The sequence below is a fragment of the Zalophus californianus genome, chromosome 9 (genome assembly GCF_009762305.2).
Source record: "Zalophus californianus isolate mZalCal1 chromosome 9, mZalCal1.pri.v2, whole genome shotgun sequence".
Taxonomy (NCBI): Eukaryota; Metazoa; Chordata; class Mammalia; order Carnivora; family Otariidae; genus Zalophus; species Zalophus californianus.
Genome location: NC_045603.1, coordinates 45,046,243 through 45,068,353, shown reverse-complemented (window position 1 = coordinate 45,068,353; position 22,111 = coordinate 45,046,243). Strand labels below are relative to the sequence as shown.

The window sequence follows — 22,111 nt, the reverse complement described above, 5'->3', positions numbered from 1 at the left end:
ATACCAGGTAATACGTGTAAGCCTCGCTTTCGTTGTAATCTTGTCCCGTGAATTTGAGCTTTCTTATCCTAATTCGGCTTCTGAATTTAAATCCTTAACATTTTTTTTTCACCTTTCTTTCCATTTTAATGAATGTCTTGTTTCCCTGGAAACCATCGTGCAGGAGTATATTTTAGTAATCAGAAGCCACAAACGTGATGGCTATTAACAGTAGATGTCATTCAATTGTCAAGAGTTTTAAAACCTTGATTACTTTGTTTCTAGAACATCCTTATAAATAATAGGACACCCTGCTTGGGCCCTCAAGTCTTGTCGAGTTGATATTTAGTTGGCTCTTTCTGTCATTTCAGAAAGATCAGGCTTTACCGTGAGGCCGGTGGCTGGATACCTGAGTCCGAGAGACTTTCTGGCGGGACTGGCCTACAGAGTGTTCCACTGTACTCAGTACGTCCGACATGGCTCAGACCCCCTCTATACTCCAGAACCGTGAGTACCCACATTGCATTCCTAGGCTGGATGGGGACCACCACTCTGTCAAGTGGTCCATGCTCACTTTACTTGGAAAGTTGCTCAGGCCCTCTTTTACCTGCAAAATAATTTCATCTGAGGGCCACCGTGCTCACCTAAAGAAGCCAATGGTCACTGAAAGATCGGATTCGTCAACTGGGGATGTAGGGCCTCCAATAGTCTCACTTCAGTTTGCCTCTCTAACTTTATCCCAACACTGACCCTTTCACTTTGGCCAGGCTGTTGATGATGTTGCTCCTTAAAACGTGTAATTTGTATAAAGCCATGCTCCATAGAGACCATTATTAGGTCAATGTTGCGTTGAAAGAAGCAGGGCTCAAAATTCTAATAATAAAGACAATCCTGACATGCCAGGTGCAGCTCTCATCAACTCATTTAATCCTCACAGCGATCCCACCGTGTAGGTTATTATTTTGGGTTTTACTGATGAGGAGATGCAAGCACAAAGGGACAAGTCAACATCGACACAGTCAGGACTCACGCACCTGTCTAGTGAGGAGGCTTCTCCTCATTAAGGACGTTCACGCACACCCGACAAGGCAATTCTTAGTAACGCTCATGACTGATTCCTTCTCCCTTAGTGTTTTTCACCCCCCCCCACCCCGGAAACTCAGAACGTTGTGCTGTGCTCTTCCTGCTGTCTTCGTTTCTTGAACACTCCTCCAGTCCTACCCACCACCTCTCGATGTATATGGGGTTTGTGATTCTTCTTTGACTCTGTCAGCTTTCCTTGAGAGAATCTACCTTTGGGGCATTTATCAGTTTTCTCCTGGATAGTGGGTGGCCAAGGGTTGGGTAAGCTGCGAATCCTCACGTGTTAATCATTTGGCCTTATCACACATGGACTGTAGAGTCTTCCAGGGTGAAACACTGGCCCGTTTTCTCAAACTTAACTGAATTTTCCAGTGCCTTCGAGACAGACACGAATCCCATCTTCTCTGGGAAACATTCTCTTGCCATCCCCATGCACAATCACTCCTTCCTCAGCATATCTGTCATTTACTTTCCTTATCATCCATCTATTACATGCATTTAGCCTTGCTGGCTTTTAACATTTTAACTTGTGTCTTACATCTTTGCCAAAATTGTCAACTACTTGAATATTTCTTTGTACGTTTTTTTGAAAAAATGAATAAACATTTATGAGGAGATTACTGTGTGCTTGCATGGTCTAGGAACAGGACAAGGTCCCTGCTCTCTGGGGTGAATGAGTGGGGGTGGGGGATAATGGTCAGCATACAAACACATAGGCAATATGTATCAGATACAAGTGCTATAATGTGCTCAAAGTGCTGGAAAGACAAATAAAGCAGGGTGAGGAGATGACCAGTAATGGTTGGTGCTCTTTTGGATTGAGTCATCAGGGAAACCTCTTGGGAGGTCACATTCAAGCAGAGACCTAAATGCAAATATCTCCTGGTAGAACATTCCCGGTAGAGAGAAAAGAGAAGAGCCAAAGACCCCAAGGCTGGGAGTTGTCACTGGGTCTCTCCCCCCTTGGGCTCCATTTGAATGAGTGTCTACCCCTCATCTTACCCAAATTTGTTACCCACTGTTCTTCAGGATACTGGGGTTATCACTTTGCTTGTGATGCTTACTAGAATCATCTTGTGATTAATGGACTGCCATGATCTTCACTGGGGAGCAGAGAGTCCTTGGAGGCTCAAGCACTTGAGTAGTTTGCTGGTGGTGGAAGTAGGCAGGGATTTGAGCTGAGTCTCCACTCCTTCTCTTAGGCAGCTGGAGGCTGGCTTGCTTACCAGGTAGGTCCCAGCAGGGTCACTATATTGCCTTTTTAGCTCCTTTCAGCTTCCCTGAAAGTGTTTTCAGGGTAAACAAAGGTTACTTATAGGACTCAAGACATTTGGAAAAGAAATGCTTCTTATAGTGGAGTGAGTACTCAAAAGAGCATTGTCAGAGTTAGAAAGGCAATCTCTAAATCTAGCCCAGAGGGTTTACAAATGGCCCTGTTTACAAATAGCAGGCACTTTGTTAGTTCCTTTTGAATAACTGGTCCCCCTGAGACCTGTGATAGCGTGCCAATAAGTATGCAGAGAGAGAGGGCAAAGAAATGAGATTTTAGACACAGAAGTCTATAAAATTTTGGGATAACATGTTACATTTTTACCAAAGTACTTTCAGCCAATTCATTCAGCAAACATTTATGTGCAGTGTTAGCAGGGAGGGGCAGTGGATTCAAAGATGAATAAAATATAGCAGCTCTTTCTTAAAGCAGCTCACATTCTGGCAGGGGAGATAGAAACATAAATAATTATGAAAGAGTGTGGTTGGGGTGATGATGAGGGTGTGTACAAAGTGTTAGAGGAGTACAGAGGAGGGAGCAGTCCTAAAAGGCTTTTCAGAGAGGGTATAAACTGAGTGGGGAGGTCTGGAACGGGGTATAGGAAATTGTTTTTGTCCAAGGCAGGGCGGAGAGGGAGGGGAAAGTGTTCAAGTCAAGGAAACAGCAAGTGCAAAGTTGTGGAGGCTCACAAGAGGCATAAATGAGCAAAGCTTGTTACACCAGAGTGGCCAGAGCATAGAGTGTGTGTTAGGGATGGGATGTTTTTCTCAGGTCACAGTGTAAATGATCATTTGTCAAACTAGGACATTTGGGCTAAAATCTGTAGGCAGTAGGGAGCTATCCAAGGTTCTGAAGCATGATCACATAATTGTGTTTGAGAAAGATGATGGGGGTGGGGGCTGGGGAAGTGTAAAGAATGAAGTAGCTGGAAAACCAGCAGGAGCTCCCATTCCAGTGAAGGAGTGTAGTTTATAATTCCTTGAACTAGAAAGGGTCAGTGGGATAGGCCAAGAGGTCATCTCTTCGCAAAACACCATCGTGGTGGAATTAACAATATTTGGTGGCTATAAAGAGGGTGAGGAGAGCGTCCTCAAGGTAACAATAAAGTTTTTAGATTGGGAAGCTGAATGGTTGGTTTTTTCTAGTAATGACTGAGACTATTGGAGCAGGATCAGGCTTGGAGGGAGGTAGGGAGGAAGGAGGGAGAGAAGAGGAGGATTTGGGTTTGGGACATGTTGTCTTTGAGGTGCTCATGGGTGGGGCCTCCCGGAGAAGCGCCTGGTAGTTGGAAATAAGTGTCGGGAGTCCAGAAGTGAATGTAAAGCTCCTGCTATAGATGTGAGTGTTTTCTTCTTCCATGACTCCCATGACTACCCAGACAAGAGGAGGCTTAAGTCAGAGGATGAAAATGTGGGATTCACTAGCTTGGGTTTGTTTGTTGTTGTTGTTGTTGTTGTTTTTTTAACAGAATCTTTTTTGGGGGAGTGGGTTTTATGTCATTCATTTGTTTTGTGTGTGTGTGTAAGTAATTTTCATTCATTTTCTAGATTATTATTATTTTATGAGTAGGTAATACACGTACCTGCTTCAGAATTCAAAGCATACGGTGAGCAATAAATTTCTTTTCCTCCTCTGCTCCCCCGACACCCACTTCACCTTCCCAGAGGCCACCACTGCTGCCAGCTTCCCCTGCACCCTTCCAGAAATACACTATGCAGACACAATTCTCTGTAAAGATCCCTTTAATCCAGATGTATGGCAAAGTCCTAAATCCCTTCCCAGCGGCATCGTTGAATACATGGGACCCCATGCTGGGAGTGCTGTTTCCTGCCCAAGCACTTTTCCAAGCATTGTCTTTGTAATGAAATCCCATTTCCTCAATTGAAAACCAAAGAGAGGGCAGATTCTCCAATTTGTGAAGTTCAACTTGGCTCCTGTGTTTGGTGCTTGTTCTCTGCTTCCAAATAGCTGCCTTCAATTGCTGAACTGTTGTCGTGGGGGCAGTGGTAATGAGACAAAGGTGAGCCCTTGAAGATGCTGGTAGAAATGAGAGTGAAAGCAGCAAAAAGACATTATCTGAAAAAAAGAATTTTATTTTCCTTTTTCAGCCTGGGGACAATGTATTTTGATATCCTCGCTTTCAACAAATAATGGGCTTTAAGCGTGTCTTTGGCCTGTTTTTACATTTTACATGTTAAAGACCCTGTATTCTCTAAACTTGGCTGGTTGGTGAGACTTTAATTTAAAAAGTGATGGCAGATTGGATTGGTTCCTCTGGGGAATGTTTTCTGGCCTGGAGGACAGCAGTGAAAGTTATGGAGGATCAATGACTCTTGGTTTTCTTGGTGGAAGGACTTGCTTTTCCCGGTGTTTCTACCTGCCTGGAATGACTCTGGTAAAATCCCCCTAATTCTCTAGGATTAGAGCTGTCACGGCCTTCTCTGTGGAGTTTTTCTAGGCAGAACTGGGTGTTCCTGTAACACATTGCCTTACTCCTATTTTAGCACTTACAGCACTGAATGGCAATTATTTGTTCACATGTCAGTCTCCTTCATAAGACTATGATGATGTCAAAGCCAGTTGACAAAGGCAATGCAGAAGCGAGGAGATCAGACTGAGGTTGCAGTGGATCCCCAAACCTTGCACATAAGGCGAAAACTGAGTCCTCTGTGGGCCGAAGCCATGACCAGCACTGCTACCAGGAGGTGTCAAGTTCAAGGTATTCTCAAAGGCCCAGACCCAACCTGAGATCCGTGGAGTGAGGGAGTACAGGGGAGTAAATGCTGTGGATTTATTTGAAGTCCTGGGCCTGCACACTGTGGTGGTGAGGCCTTTTTCTGAAAGGCTGCAGCCCTGTGTTGGGGAGTGCCCTCCGCTCTCCCCAGTAGCTTTACTCTGATTGGAGGGACTTATCTGGACATCTTTCCAGGAATAAGGCATTTTTACACATTCAGTGTCTTCGGGTAAAATCCTGAACCTTTACAGGTGGGATTATAGGCAGCAACTGCGGCTGTGAGCGTACAAGTCACTTGGATCAGAGAGCCCAGTAAGGGACAACCTATTCTGATCCTCTTTTTGTTTTTGGGATAAAGATAGTTGCAGAATAAAGGAGGGATTATGCACTGTGAAGGTGAAGAAGAGGAACAAAAGGAAATGTACAAATTGTCCCCACCTCCCCCTTACTCAAAGGAGAGAAAAAGAGCGAGAGGGAAGGAGGGAAAGAACCAGAGAGGGAGAGAGAGAAAGAGGGAAAGAAACTGTACTTTACATGGTGCTAAAGAAGTATATTTTCCCCCCTTTGGGTAACTAACCCTAAATATTGTCCCATTTAAAAGGCAGGGAAGCTCATGACCCTAGCTTTAACAGGAATGTCAGTCTGTGACATGTTCTAAATTGTATTTGAACTAATATTCAAAATATTGCATTAAGAAGTTCTATGAGATTGGCAACTTCTGCCAAGCACTGGTGCAGGTCCCCCAGGGGCGGCCATGTGGATGGGAGTGTCATCCATGTCTGGCATGAGTGGCTGCCCCTTCCCCAAGGAGGAGAGTGGACCAGAGAGGTAGCAACATCTCTGGATTTATCTCTCGAAGCTTCTTGCTGAAGTGGTGGTGATTCAACTTAGGAGGCGTACTGGGGAGATAAGCAAGTCGTAGGGAGGGGCCTGTCCCTCTCTCTCTCGTTTGGTCTCTGACATCAGGCTTCTGGTTTCCAGAAGGTGCCTTGGATTTTCAGATGTGGTATATATTCCACTCTCCCTAGTTCTGCTTTAAGTCCTTTGCCTTTTCTTCCCTGGGCACTTCCTTTGAGGGGATTTGTGGTCTCTATTCTTCATAGTTCCCAAAGACTTCTTGAATGTGTTTTGTGCAAAGTGGAGGCTGAGCACCTGCTAACTGAATTTGCCTACATGTACTCATGTATATGATTTTCAGTGACCTCTATACCCAATGCCCAGTGGTATCTTAGAAATGCAGAGCCCTTTAATGAGAAATATAGTTCAAGACCTGGGGCCAAATTTTATGCTTTCCTCCAGAAGCTGTGTGGATTGACTGAAATCTCAGGAATGAAGAGGGGTAGGGCAAGCAGACCCTATCTTCTAAGGCCTTAATCCTATATAATTTTCCTATATAATCTGGTCTTGTTCTTCTCAATATAAGCCAAATCTACTGTGATCTAGATTTCTGGATGGAGGTGACCAGATGCCTCATGGTTCTGCACTGGGAGTCCTTTGAAACTTAAACATTGCCCAGAGCCGTGGTGAAATACACATCCATAGCATAAGCTCTACCCCTTGTCTATTGCTCAGGGAGAAGCAACCAGGAATTTTAAATATAAACCTACATTCTTCGACATCAATTTTTTTGAGGTCAAGCCAGTACAATATCTCTCTTTCCAGAAGAACTCTTGCCAAAGTAATAATGCAATTCTGCACCAGGAATCACTTTAAACAATGTTTTAGTGAAAATATTTAAAAATATTCATTCTACTTTATTTTCAGATGTTGGGCTTAACATACTAGTAACAAAAATATACTTGGCACAACATATTATAAGCTTCTTCATTCAGGGAGTCCCTGATTCAGAACTGCATTGGGATGATCAATTATTCAGCACAGAGTGATGTGGGTATATCTTCTTCTGCTCTTTCCTGGTATGTCACTTTTCAAATCAAAGGGCAAACTTCCACCCTTAGGAAATAATTCATGACACTATTGACTAATATTGCAGTTTCTATTGCCATAATACCACTGAATTCATTTGCATTAAGGAAATTCTTTCTTGTCCCAGTTGAACATTTTAGAGGCAATTAATGTTATCTTTAAATATAACTGTTTTAAAGTTTAAAAAAAGCTTTGCAGTCAGGTGATTTTTCTTATAATTGCTGCTGTGTTTCAATTTTACAAGAAAAATAAAAGTGAATTATTTCTGACAGTATTTTTCACATGTTTCTAAGTCAATGAATTTTATGCTTAGCCCTTGTTTATTAGAACAGAACCCTCTCAAAAACTGGCAGAAGATGTCATTTATTTTCTTTTCTTGTGGCTCAGACATTAATCCTCATTTGTTAAGTAATAATAGCAGCAGGTAAAGACGTAGGTTTTGAAAAAATTTGAGAAAATTTGGCTGCCCTTCCCTTGATCTAACAGATGTCTCTCACTAGGTCTGTAATGAGAGGAAAAAGAGGATCTTTCCATTCTCAATTATCCCTCCTTGCTGCCGTGTGAGGGATTCTGGGCATGTGAACTTGTCTGACGTTAAGCCCTGACCGTCTCGGGTGTTTTTAATATCGTGGAAGGCCAGTCTGGGCAAGGTCTTACTGCGGCGTGGAAGGCCAGTCTGGGCAAGGTCTTACTGCGGCACTGGGAAGAATGAACCAGAACTTTAGAGAGTTTAACCTTATTCCTATGAGCTCTGTTTAGCTTAAACTTGCTCTTTCCCAGAGGACACTGGAGCGCAGCCCTGAGCTCCCTGCCTGGCTTCCTCTGTGGCTCTATTATCATCGCTGCCTTTCAGGATTGCGGAGAAGCATCACCACTAGCGATTCTCAGAAAATGGCATGTTCTCAGAAGGCCGATCCCATCTGGCTTCCTTTTCTTGCACTTCAACCCAGAGCTCACACCCCCCAGCCTAGCAGCCATCTCTCCCCTCAGGAGAAGTTTGGTTTGGGCTCTACCCGGGCCAGTTAAGACATTAGATAGAGGCCCTAGGACCTGAAAGTATTGTCATCCCTTCTAGACTAACAGATCATTTCAACAACAGTATCGGTAGCAACAGAAGCAACAATAGTATTTTTCACTATTAACAACAAGTATGTATTTATTGACTATTATGGACGAGGCACTATTTTCAGTGTTGGATGTGGCTTGAACTCATTTAATACAACAGCCCTCTGAGGGGTTGTTGCTGTTATTATTCTGAGTTTATGGATGAGGAAACTGAGGCCCAGAAAGGTTAAGCAACTTGCCCAAGGTCACACAGCTGGTGGTAAGGGAGGAAGTCAGGATTTGAACTCAAGTAGTGGTGTCAGTGACTGTGAGATTAGCCACTATTCTATGTTAAAAGGTACCATTAAACAGGAAAATTCAAAACCCATTGTGTGAGAAGTTGAATAGCTTCTTTCTTGGTTTTTCTAATTTACAAACGTTAAGTAAGAGAGTCAACAGTAACACCCTTCCTTTAATTTGGTGGCCCCGCTTTGCCAGAAGACTAAGCAGTGTCTGTGTCCATTGGATGGTCTAGAGCTATGCAGGTTCCAGCTAGTCTTTGGGCCGCGCTACCAGTCTTTGTTAGAAACCCACCCTCTCCTTTAATCTTCACAGAGCCAGAGCCTGCCCTATTTATCAAGAGGAGGCATCTCCTCTTTCACTGGGAAAAAGAAGATAGCTCCTCTCTACAGGGTAGAAATGCAGATAGGAGGCTGCTATGTCCACGTCCTTAGGCAGAAGGACCCATGGGCTGCTTGCCCGAAATCCAGGCCCTGCTATCAGCTCTCAGCGTGACTGTCGGCAAGCCACTTAACCTCTCTGTGTGATGGATAATGAAATAATGCTTTGATCTTTGCAGAGAGAAAAAAAAAAAACTTTACATAAATACCAAATAGGTCCACTCTTTCTTGATACCTCTTAAATTCATGAGGAGGCTGATGGGCCTCATAAAATTCTGGCCTAGTTACAAGGCCACGTATGTTCCTAGACTGGGACTCCCAAGTTTTCAATCATAAAATTTTGTCTAGTTTTGTGAGGTGCCTAAAAGCAAAAATAACCCCTAAGACTTTTTACGGGGCCTTTTGCCTCAAGAGCTCCAAGCACTCTAACAATAGATATTCTATGAAAAAAAAAAAAAAGCACTATACATTTTTTAAAACCTGTGCATTTTGATATCTAAGTGCCTGCTGGAGCTGTTTCTGTTCTTTTAGGCTGTTATCCACAGTGACTTGGGGTAAAGCTTTCATATATATACATATATATATATATGCTGGGCAGAGAATTACATCTATTGACAGGTACAGAAGCCACCACCAAAGAGGAGGAAAGAGGGATCTGACCTCTCTCACACGTGTTCTGTTGGCCTGGAAACATTCCACTCATTTTTATGAGGTAGGCAGGACTGTCACCATTTAACAGGTGGCAAATCCATAGTTCAAGGAAGTCAGGTAATTTCCCTATGGTCCCACAACTAGGAAATAGCAAAACCAAAGACCTAGTCCAATGCCCCGATGCTACACCGGAAATTAGGAAAACTGTACTTGGGATGCACTTGGATTTACCTCTTTATGGAGCCATAGAGTCCCATCATCCCTGCTTTGTTTGGTTGAGTTAAAAACGACAGTTAAATTGAGCATCTATTATGTGCCAGGCACCCAAAGACGAACATGGCATGACATCTGTCTGGGAGGAGATTACTAGTTCTTGTTTAAGGGATAAAATATCTCCCCAAAAGGCAACCTTACTGAAGTACGATAGATGTTGGTGTAAGTATAATTTAATTTAATATGATGAATAATACATAACTTGTTGGGAACTGATGTTTTCAATGTGTTATTTTACTACATTGTTTAAGAACTCCATGAGATAGGGACTCACGTAATCTCCATTCCAAAGATGAGAAAAAATACATCTGTGCTGTCCAATATGGTAGAGATGTGGCTATTTAAATTTATTAATTAAAGTCAAATTCACTATAAATTTAGTTTCTCAGTAGTGCTAGCCGCATTTCCAGTGTCCAGTAGCCACCTGTGCCAAGTGGCTACCAGACTGGACAATGCAGATATAGACTATTTCCATTGATGAAGAAAGTCCTATTGCACAGAACTGCTCTGAGTCATTTGCCTCTGCAGGAATGTGGGAAATGGACTTGGATCTGACTTCAGAGTGTAGACCTTTAACCATTCTGTTATAATGCATCCTTAATCTTTACTGAAATTTGGGGAGGCAGCAGGGAAAGAATTAAAAATCTCTTATTTATTCCAGAAATAAGAAATATTTGAGATGATAGGGGACCTAGAAACCTAGCAACAGTTTCCCTTGCAGCCCTTTTATGGGACTTGTAAGAACTGGAAACTATGTCTCTCCCTGGACCAGGGAAGTTAGTACTTGCTGTTTGCCCTTTTATGGCACCATAAGGTGACTTTGCTAAGAGTTATTCTAGGATTATGTCTTATTTACTTTTAAGCGTCAGTTCTTAACATAGTGCTTGGTACAAAATAGGCATACCATAAACGCTTCTTGAACGAAATTTCAAAAAAGAACTATAATATCTTCTGTCAGTCTCCAAAGAATTGTAGTGAAGGAAAGTAACATTGGTGGCCTTCCTTAGGATTCCTAGGGGGAAAAAAGTAAAGAAGATTTCCTCCAGGGTGATATCCGAGTGCTCGGCTTCATAGGAAGAGGGCCACATATCTATTTATCTGCACGGCGATAGGGATAGAAGAGGGAGTGATCATAAGGGCTGCCTGAAATTTTATCTGGGCCAGATTTTACAGTATGCTATTTTAAATCTAAACCAAAAGAACTCTGTATATGGCTCCAAGGCAAGTGCTGAAGAAAAATTGCCTCGATACCAAATTAATTCCCGTTATCATCTCCTTGGTGCAGTGAAAACAAACTAAGTCACCCCCTTTTCCATGCGTCCTGGAGTGTTATCCCAGATTACTTGCACTCGCCTGCCAAATGTTGTGTGAAAGCTGAACAAAATACCCGATTTCGTCTCCCAGCTCATCCTCCTGCTGCTTTTCACCAGCGCGAACACCCCACCCCTCCCTCTCATCTTGCTTTCCTTCTCTTCATGATTTAGCTACTGTGTTGGCTTCTGTGTCATTTAGAACAAACAAAACCTATAGAAATATGATTTAAAAGACAGATGCACTGATTTGGGATGGGAAGCCAATGTTGGATGCTGGCTCACTGCTTCTTAAAGGCTTTAATTTACAGCAGAAATGAAAAGGAGTTGTTCAACACGTAGCGTGAGGAGTCAGCTTTGAAAACTGATAAGAGGAGAAAAATGCCAGGCGCATTTTGGATGTGAACTTAACAACCAGGACCCTTATTTCCCCTCGGCACTATGATCGTGACTTTCTTAGAATGATCTAAGAATTCCCCAGAGGCATTTTGCCCAGGCCCTTTTGTGGGCCCATTTCGGCAGGCTTTAAAATCCTCCTAACATGGCTTATCAGAGAAGATGCCAATTTAGAGCAGCAAAAGTTTAGAGTCTGCGATCAGCTCTAGCTTTTCTTTTTCTTTCTTTCTTTCTTTCTTTTTCTTTCTTTCTTTCTTTCTTTCTTTCTTTCTTTCTTTCTTTCTTTCTTTCTTTCTTTCTTTCTTTCTTTCTTTCTTTCTTTCTTTCTTTCTTTTTCTTTCTTTCTTTCTTTCTTTCTTTCTTCTTTCTTTCTTTCTTTCTTTTAAAAGGAGACATGATGTTTTACAGCGTTAACAGTTTTGAAAGGTCCTACATTTCCAGTGAACAGAGCGCTTTTGTGAAAAGCTTCTGAAAGCATTATTCAGGCGAAAATGCATCAAAGGGATGCGAGTTAAAAAGAGAAAAGTTTGTCGATGTGGAGATTGGAGGCAGCATGTGCTGACAGGTGCAATTATAGCCAAATAATTGAATCTTTTAAGAGAGATCTGGTGTGATAAGGCAACAGTTGTGGACTCACCTCGGAAACCTGTTCATAATTAGATACTCAGGGGTCCCGGCTGTGGATGACACAACCGACAGAGGGATCATGAACTACTTTATATGCCGGCCATAATAACCATTGCACTTTGTAAAATAGGGTGAAACCATGTGATTTCAGCCCAACAGAACCTGATTGATACAAAGGTTGGAGAAAAGACTCAGCCTTTTTCCTTCAGATTCCCAATAGTCTGGAGCCTCTTTCAGGCTCTGAGTCAGCTTCTAAATCCTTCGGTGTCATAGAAACTAAAGAAACTTTTCGAAGTTAAGTAATTTTAAACATCTTTAGTAACATTGAACATCTTTTATCGCTGTTTGGTTGAAGGGTTTCCAGGCACTTCGGTTTCCTTTGTCTACACCCCATGTCTAAGCCAAAGACACTGGGATGGAGTTTATTTCTGAGAACGTTGCACCAGTCATAAAAGATGATAACCTTGTTTCTGGTCTTGAAATATAGGTGCTTAAAGCTTTGGCTCAGTGAGAAGTGGACTTACTGTCCATACTGCACACACACACTTGCTTAGGAATCAGAGTGGCAGTTCTTCCTCAGGGTCTCTGTGGGGATGCAGGGACACAGAGCTGAGAAGACGGTGAGATGCAGCACTCATTTCTGCTTATAACAGGGTGTAGGGCATCCCTCACGTTCCATCGGTAATTCTGTTAGACATCTTACTTCAGGCTTTCATTCTTTTTTTTTTTTTAGATTTGCCTATTTATTTTAGAGAGAGAGAGCATGAGTGGGAATGGGGGAAGCGGTAGAGAAAGAGAGAGGAGAGAGAGAATCTCAAGTAAACTCCCTGCTGAGCGTGGAGCCAGACATGGGGCTTGATCTCACAACCCCAAGATCAAGATGTGAGCTGACATCAAGAGTCAGAAGCTTAACTGAGTGAGCCACCCAGGCACCCCCAGACTTTCATTCTTAATGAAACAGTATATTCTGCCATGTGGTATGATTTCATCCTTTCAAATTTATTTCTTTTATCCTCTTCTATGAATAGTTGGATTACTTTGTCATTGGAATGTTATTAAAGGTTCTTAAGTTGGCTGTGAGTTATCAGATAATGACGCCTTAACTTAAAATCTAGGTGATAGCTCCTTTTTTTATTACAGAGAATTGACTCCTTAATGTCTTTGGATCTTAGTATTTTCCTTCTTTTTTCCTTTTTAGCTGCCACCTCTTCACTTTTCCTTCCACCTGTATGTTTTTGAATTCCATTAGTACCTAGGTAGATAGAAGACTGTCTTCAGCAGCAGCCTTCTTCAAGGATTTAATAAGCTCAAAAGCAAATCCCGTATTGCACCCTGAATCAACTGTCATGGTAGCCCTGACCTGTCTCGTTCTCACATGATGAAGCACTTAGCACATGGCCTGGCTCATAGCAAGCATTCGATAATGTGTTGGTCACAATACTCGTTATTTTAGTTTCCACTTACCTATTTTATTTACGCTGCCTTCAGTTTTCCCCAAAGCTTGACATCTGGTCTAATTTTGGAATTATCGTTGTCATATATTCTGCCTGGATAGGTAGGGGTGCTTTAGTATTTGTATTATAGGCTACAATGGAGGTATTCAGATTTATCCATGGTGGGCCACTTGATCCTAATCCCAACATCAGTGCAGACTGTATGATCTTTTAAAAAACTGGTCACAGGAGTGCATCGATAGGGTCTACTCCCAGCATAGGGGTATTAGATGCTTTAACTGAATCAAATGCATGCAGAGGAGTAATTAGCTACCTAGTGAACTTTCTATCACCACCTTTCATTATGCCCCAGTATTCTGATGTAATTTCAGTGGAATTAAATTTAGGCAGCTCAAAATTACAAAATCACGTTCGGCCTTTGTTTCAATTCCTTGCTGCTTGAAGCCTGCTAGGAGGGCTCCTAGCATCATCTGTTATGACAGTGGGTCTCCACCTTGGCTGTGTCTTATTAGCACCCTCGGAGCTCTTGAAACAATATAGATGCTCTGGTCTATCCCGGAGAGTTGGATTGAAATGGTTTTACATAAGACCTGGTCATTGGTATTTTTAGAAAGGCTTCTCAAGTAATTTAGAGGATTCAGCCCACTGAGTGGCAGGAAAAGAGACTTGCAACATACTGACTACATTTTCACTCCTGCTAACCAGCTTGGATAAACTGTCTCTCTACCATGTAAGCGGTGGCCCCTGACCTATCCCTTCCTACTTATTCCACATCTGTTAGATAAAACAACAGAGCAGGAAGAGTACAGGTTCAAGTCGGAAGAATTTGATTTCAAATCTTGTCTGTCTCTTATTAAGAGTGTGACCTTGGAAAGATGCTTAAATTTACTGCATTATAGTTTCCCCATCTATTAAGATTATTTATTTATTTATTTATTTGAGAGAGAGAGAGAGAGAATGAGAGATAGAGAGCACGAGAGGGAAGAGGGTCAGAGGGAGAAGCAGACTTCCCGCTGAGCAGGGAGCCTGATGTGGGACTCGATCCCGGGACTCCAGGATCATGACCTGAGCCAAAGGCAGTCGCTTAACCAACCGAGCCACCCAGGTGCCCTAGTTTCCCCATCTATCAAATGGGAATCATAAGGCTTCTTTGTAAGTGAAGATAAATTACTGATATGATATGGGAACATTTAGTATAGTACCCAGCACATAATAGGAGCTCAGAATATGTTCGCGTTCTTTCTTTTTTCCCTTCTGTCTTTGATGTCTTTATAGGTAAAATGAAGGACTCATATAATATTTAAATTCTCCTTGTGCCCTAAAATCCAATGAGTCTGATTCTCTGCCTTAAGTAATATGGTTGGAGAGTAACAACCATGTATTCTTTTCCACACATTCAGTTATGTGTAAAAAGAAAGCTATCGGCACACAGTTGACAGGGAATAAATTGGGAATTTCTTTTAGTATCCTGTCTCCATATTCTCATTCGGTTGCCTTTTCAACCTGATGTACCTGTGAAGTGGCTGGCCAAGGCTGGGGATGTGGTTTGAGTTGTGGGAACAAGATTTTTTGATTGAGTAGTGCTATCTGTTTTATGTGGGCATCAATCTTGTGCCTTTAACCACCATCGACTTGCTTCAAATGCATAACCACCCAATGTACTTTGTACTTTTAATCACAGTGGCAGCACCTGGCATTTATATTCTAGCATCTATTTGAAGTGATACACTTGAGAGGAGCCCAGGTGAAGTTAGGAAACATCTTTCAAATACTACCTGGCTAATTCCTTTTTGCCAGGAGAATAAAATTTTGCAGCTTCTTGATCCATTCCTAGAGAACTATAGGGGGATTCATTTGACTATAGCTTGGGATCAGGGAACACTTTGTGATTCATGGCAATGGCTCAGGAAGGCATCTGCCTTGCTTCCCTGTGACATGTATCTGCCTTTGCCTGATCATTTGGCTCCAAACGGAAGCTCAGGCAAATGAGAGCAGATCTAAGCTTCTGTTATTTTCTAGTTCAGGCGAACCAAAGCAGAGGACTGGGAAGGTTCTCCACTGGGCAGGTTCAAGGGAGTTGCTTGTGTTATAGGCAGATAACTCGTTGATGGGAAAAGCTACTTTTAGGATGACAATATGATCCTCTGCTGTGTCCTCATGTCTGCGAAGTGTAACATGGCAGTCTGTGCAACTTAAGGGTTAAAAGCAACAGTGTAGAAGTCACCATAAGCTGGATTCAAATTTTGGCTTTATCACCATGGCAAACTTTTTCTGTAGAGGGCCAGCTAGTAAATATTTTAGGCTCTGCGGGCCATATGGTCTTAGTCACAACTACTCAGCTCTGCAGTTTTAGTTAAAAAGAGCCATAGACAATACATAAATGAATGAGCTATGGCTGTGTTCCAATTAACTTTATTTATAAATGGGTGGTGGGCCAGATTGTCCTGCGACGGTAGATTGCCCACCCCTGCTCTATCGGATTTTGTACTGTTAAGCTACTTTAATTCTCTAAGTTTCTCTTGAGGATTAAAAGGGATAGTGAATGTAATAAAACACCTACCATGTCGTTAGCATATGGTAAGCACTTGAAAATAGTCATTGCTATTATTTATTACAAATATTGGATATCATATAATTGAAGATGCCATGAATTGTAAGGTGCATCTGGATTTCAGAGATGTTGAAAGGTGATTAAAAAAAAGTCTTAGACTTGATGAAATTTGGTCACAGCAATTAATTATAATACCAAGGTTATATTTATGATTTTAAATCTTGTTCTACCAGTGATAGTTTAAAGCCTTTCATATAATATTTTTTTACAATGTTTTTCTTGGCAGAGACACATGCCATGAACTCCTGGGACACGTTCCACTACTTGCGGATCCTAAGTTTGCTCAGTTTTCACAAGAAATAGGCCTGGCATCTCTGGGAGCATCAGATGAAGATGTACAGAAACTAGCCACCGTGAGTTCATTTTCAATTTAAAACACTGTCCTATTTATGTCCATTTGTAAGGTAAAGTAAGCTTTAGAGTTATTGACTATGAATTATAAGGCAAGTATTCTGGAGAGGGCATGGTGACTTCACTATTTCCCATGTTGTGTTCCTTTGAAACACAATGTGTTCTTAGCTTATTAACTATTAAAATATTTGTATTTTATCCTTCTTGTTCAAGGAGTGCCTAGATAGTAAATATATATATATATTTTAGGATTTTATTTATTCATTTGTCAGAGAGAGAGAGCGAGCACAGGCAGGGGGAGTGGCAGGCAGAGGGAGAAGCAGGCTTCTTGTTGAGCAAGGAGCCCAGTGGAGGACTTGAACCCAGGACCCTGGGATCATGACCTGAGCCAAAGGCAGACACTTAACTGACTGAGCCACCTAGGTGTCCCTAGATAGTAAAATTTTAGGCTTGCAGGTCATAAGGTCTCTGTCACAACTACTCAGTTCAGTCACCATGGGGCAAAAGCAGCCATGGACAACATGAAAATGAATATGAGTGTGGCTGTGTTCCAATAAAACTTTATTTATTAAAGCCGGCAGTGGGCCAGATTTGGCTTGTGTGCTGAAATTCGTTGACTCTTGTCAACGAAAATAAACACTAAACTAGTGTTTATTTTCTAGAGACATTAGGAATAGTAATATATGCATTTATGGAAAAGTAGGGGTTGTGCTTGAGATTATTTCTGATTAGTCAGTATGGATGTGGTCAGACACAATTTGATTCAGCAGTAAGAAGCTGAAGATAAGCAATTATTGTAAGTACAAAACCAGAAGATTTGATGACTACTATGTTCTCAACAAGGTTTTTCTCAAAACAAGCAATATGAGAGGAAAAGTGTCATGTTGGTGGCTTCTTTAAAATGCTCAAAGCCAAATCTAGCAAACTCATCTTCCTTACCTTAACCCCATTTCAAAGAGCCCAGGGTGAGAAAGAGCAGCTTTAGCCAACTCATTACAGGGGCAGTCCATCTGCCTAATGAACAAAGCTTCTAGAATCTTCTAGAATCTTAAGTTGTATGTATTTGACACAGATGCTCATTGATGGCATATTAGGCATGCAGGGATATTCTTCTCTCCCACAAAAAATAGGTGTTCTTTCTTTTTTGATTTTTAAAGATTTTATTTATTTATATGAAAGAAAGAGAGAGAGAGCATGCATGTGAGGGGGAGGGGCAGAAGCAGATTCCCCGCTGAGCAGGGAGCCCAACGTGGGGCTCGATCCTAGGACCCTGAGATTATGACCTGAGCCAAAGTCAGATGCTTAACCAACTGAGCCACCCAGGCACCCCTGTTCTAGATTTCTTTCTTTTTTTTTTTTTTAAGATTTTATTTATTTGACACAGAGAGACATAGCAAGAGAGGGAACACAAGTGGGGGGAGCGGGAGAGGGAGAAGCAGGCCTCCCGTGGAGTAGGGAGCCCAATGCGGGGCTCGATCCCAGGATGCCGGGATCGTGACCTGAGCCAAAGGTAGACGCTTAACGACTGAGCCACCCAGGCGCCCCTGTTCTAGATTTCTTAAGACACATAAGCCCTTTTCAGTTTATCTTTCCTAGTTTTCACAGAGATATAAGACATGAGAAAATATTTTTCTAATACAAGAGAAAGAGCAGTGCAAAAGCCGTGCTGTTAGTGTCGGCATAAAGATGAATAGTTAGTGGGGTTAGTGGGGGCTCCGGGGAGCTCAGGAAAGCCTACAGCAGAAGGCAGATCCTCAGTTCTCACCCACAGCTGTCAGACCAGAGTGCAGGCCTTTGTGTTGCCAGATCTGCACATTTTTGAGAGAGAGACTGGAAATCTAGATTTCTAAATGAATTTAAATGATTTTGAAATTTTGGCTCATAAAAAACATGATGAGCTTAGGAAAATATATTTGTAGACTGAATTAGGATCTTGACTTCCAATTTGCAACCTCTGCCCGAGGGATTGTGTCTCATATATATTGGCTATCTATTACTGTATAATAAATAACTCCAAAACTTAGTGGCTGGAAACAGCAAACATTTATTATCTCATAGTTTCTGTGTTTGGGAATTTAAAAGAAACTTACCTGAATGGTTCTGACTCACGGACTCATCCTGTGGTTGCTGTCAAAATGTGAGCTGGTGGGGGTGCCTGGGTGGCCCAGTTGGTTAAGCATTTGCCTTTGGCTCAGGTCATGATCCCAGGGTCCTGGGATTGAGCCCCGCATCGAGCCCCGCATCGAGCCCCGCATCGGGCTCCTTGCTCAGTAGGGAGCCTGCTTCTCCCTCTGCCTGCCACTCCCCCTGCTTGTGCTTGCTTTCTCCCTCTCTCTCTGTGTGTGTCAAGTAAATAAATAAAATCTTAAAAAAAAAAAGTTGTGGGCTGGGTCTGCAGTTGTCTGAAGATTTAGGAATCTTCTGCTAAGACAGTTCACTCATGTGGCTATTGGCAAATCACTTCCTCTAGAGCAAGTAATGAGGAGGTTGGAGGGGGGAGGAGAAAGAAAGAGTTCGAGGGTAGGAAGTTGTAATGACTTTTGCGATGTGATCACATGTTGTTCATGTCAGCCATATTGTGTTCATTAGAAGGGACTCACTCCAGCCCATACTCAAGGGGAGGGAATTTAGTCTCCACCTTTTGAAGAAAGGAGTGTCAGAGTATTTGTAGACATATTTTAAAACCAGCACACCACTGAGTTCTGTTATTTAATTCTCAAACCTTGGCTCTGTCTTTAATCTCCACATTTTAGAACTTTTTCTGTGCCTTGCAACTTTCCCTTGCAACTTTCTGGGTTCAGTCTTTGACCCCCCTACAGCTTGTACTCTTCACCAGGGATGCACATCTTACTTACTTATCTGACTCTGAACAGTCACAAACTGGGGTTCAACTCTGCCAGGTTCTGTGTGTGTTTGTGTGTGTCCAAAGAGGAGGAGAAGGAATAAGGTAGGACTTCATGGCTATGAGTGTAGGCGGGTCCTAGCAAGTGATCTTATTCGTTTCTTAAAAGCAGTAACAAGAAAGTAATTTTATTGGCCCTTATTTTTATACTCCATCAAATGATAATTAATTAAGTCCATCATTCAAACTAACATTCACCAAGAATATAACATGGTCCTCACATTTGGGAAATTTATAGCCTCTATAGGTAAAACTAAGATTTTTCACAGGAGAGAAAGTTTGTGTGGAATCTTGAAAGACGACAAAGTCAGCCAAGTTGCAAAGGGAGGAAGGGGGACTGGAGAGACAGTTTCAGCCAGAATAAGAAATCTCTCTGGTTTGGGGGTCCAGCAGTGAATGCCTGTTCACCACTTTACAGGGCCATGCTGAAAAGGAGGATTGCCTTTTCTATTAGTTTTCTATCAGTACCATTAACAAATTATGGGTGACTTAAAACAACACAAATTTGTTATCTTACAGTTTCATAAGCTTAGAAGTCTGAGCTACGGTTAAGGTGTGAGCAGGGCTGTGTTCCTCTCTGGAGACCCCTCAGGAAGAATCTGTTTCTTTGCTTTGCCCAGCATCTACAGGCTGCCTGCATTCCTTGGCTCATGGCCCTCTTCCTCTGTATTCAAACCACCAATGTTGCATCTCTCTGATTTTTCTTCCACCGTCACATCTCTCTTCACTGGCTATAGCTGGGAAAGGTTTTTTGCTTTTAAGGATTTATGTGATTAGATTGGCCCCCCCGCCCTGGATAATTCACAATTACCTCCCCATTTCAAGGTCTGTATTCTTAACCATATCTGGAAAGAGAATATATTCTAGGGATGAGGTCAGGACATCTTTGGGAGGGGCATTATTCTTTGTTTCTATTCTTACATTTGCAAGAAAGAACAAACACTTGTACCTTGAAACCTATTCTACTAGGACCAGTAAATTTGGAGTAAGAATAAGTTTTCTTTTGGAACTTACATTCCTTAGCATGATTCTAATACTGTTGGCTATGGATTGCCCTAGCTCCAACAGCCAAAAATGCTTCCATCTGTTAGAGATCATTAGGTCATTAATCATGTCTCTCTCTCTCATTTTTTTCATTGCCTTTTTCCTGGAATATACCGGCATCTCTGCAAAAACCAATCAACAGTTAGTCTTTAAATGGCTGAAGAGTCCTAGGTACCATGAGGTAGGAATAGGAAAAAGACAAAAAGGTAGTACTTGCATCAAGGAGCTCATGACCTTGTACACAAAAAACGGAAAACCCAGAGTCAGTGTCAGCCTGTTTTTTTTAAATTAAATTAATTAGTTAATTAATTTAGAGAGCACGAGCGGGGGAAGGCAGAGGGAGAGAGAAAGAATCTCAAGCAGCCTCTGAGTTGAGCATGGAGCTTGATGTGGGGCTCGATTCTTTGACCTTGAGATCATGACCTGAGCCAAAATCGAGAGTCAGATGTCCAACAAACAGCCACCCAGGCGCCCCCAGCTTTTATTAAGAGAGATATGCAGAAGTGGATTTAAGATGAATCTTACAAATGTGTTTGAGTTCTGAGTTCAGTGGTGGAGACTGGGATTCAGAATTGGGAGCAGGGGCCAGCAGACAGGTTCATTTGTATGGAAGAAGTAACCGGTGACAGGTTAAGGAGGATCAAGTGTCCCCCAAGGGAGCCAACCTGCCTGGAATCTTGCAGTAGCTTTGACAGTTAAAACAAACAAACAAACAAACAAACAAACAAACCCAAGAGAGTATAAACTTGCAAAAGACCTTAACACAAAAGATTTGGAATCTCTTCTAAATGCAGTGGAGAGTTTGGGGGCACTTACCATGGTTTTGCCGGATCCACTCTTTCCTCTTTCCCCCATATGGTATGGGCAGCCCCCACCCCAACTTCCTTGGATTTCCTGCCTCTCACAAACCTTGCAGTTCCAGTTCCTCTAGTTCCTTCCAGTTTTATAGACTGCCCATTTACTTTAAAAGTGTTTCGCAGACTGAAGAGAAATTTGGAAAGCTTTTTCTGTGTGATGTGGGGAGTATGGAGGAGAGATTCACAGTGCCAGGAGGCTAGGGAGATTTTCCCTGAAATGCTCCTAAAACTGCTCTTGACTTCTGAAACCACATCCCATCTATCAGTGAAAAACAAAGTGAACGGAAAACTCCTGGAAGGTGGTTTTGAAAGAAAACATAGATTCCAACCAGGCAATTGCCAAGTAAACCCTGGAATAAATAGCCTATTGGATAACTGCATATTAATGACCCTCAAGCCATATACTGTAGCTAAAAGCCCAATTTAATGACCCAGGTACAAAGACTAAGAGATTAAGGGCTAACTAAGGCCTCACTGGGGGGTGTGGAAAGTCCAGTGGTGGGGGAGGGGATAGTGGGGGCTGGCAAGGCCTCGTAGCTGTCCAGAGGAGAAATGGAGGTGTTATTAGCTGATTTCCTTGAAGTTGTTCCCATTAAGTCCCCTGAAGAAGTACCGGAGTAAAATGAGAGATGAGATGTACCAAATGAGAAAAATCCATAGAGAGGACAAATGGAAAACCACAGAAATCACTATTTATGTGGCACAATGAGACAGGCCAAATTATTCTTTTCCTCTAGGTGAGATTTATATTATTAATGACTCTGTTTATGTAGTGCCTGCTTTTCCTTGTTTAGTGAATTTAAGCACTTACGAAACAGAGTCACGCGTGTAAAGGCAGACCCTTAAGAACTTTCTCTGATGTGCTGTCAACAAGTCCATCCAAGGAAGAAAGCAACGTCCACTAGGATGAATTGGCCCC

At 42.2% G+C, this 22,111-nt stretch overlaps 1 protein-coding gene across 3 annotated transcripts in view; it reads left to right on the top strand.

Moving 5' to 3' along the window:
• TPH2 (tryptophan hydroxylase 2) overlaps positions 1-22,111 on the top strand; it is an 88,718-nt gene that overhangs the window by 35,221 nt on the left and 31,386 nt on the right. For all 3 annotated transcript variants that reach the window (XM_027594360.1, XM_027594361.1, XM_027594362.1), the window contains exons 7-8: positions 351-486; positions 16,265-16,391. In XM_027594360.1, coding sequence (XP_027450161.1) covers positions 351-486; positions 16,265-16,391 — 263 coding nt within the window. The remainder of the gene's footprint in view (positions 1-350; positions 487-16,264; positions 16,392-22,111) is intronic.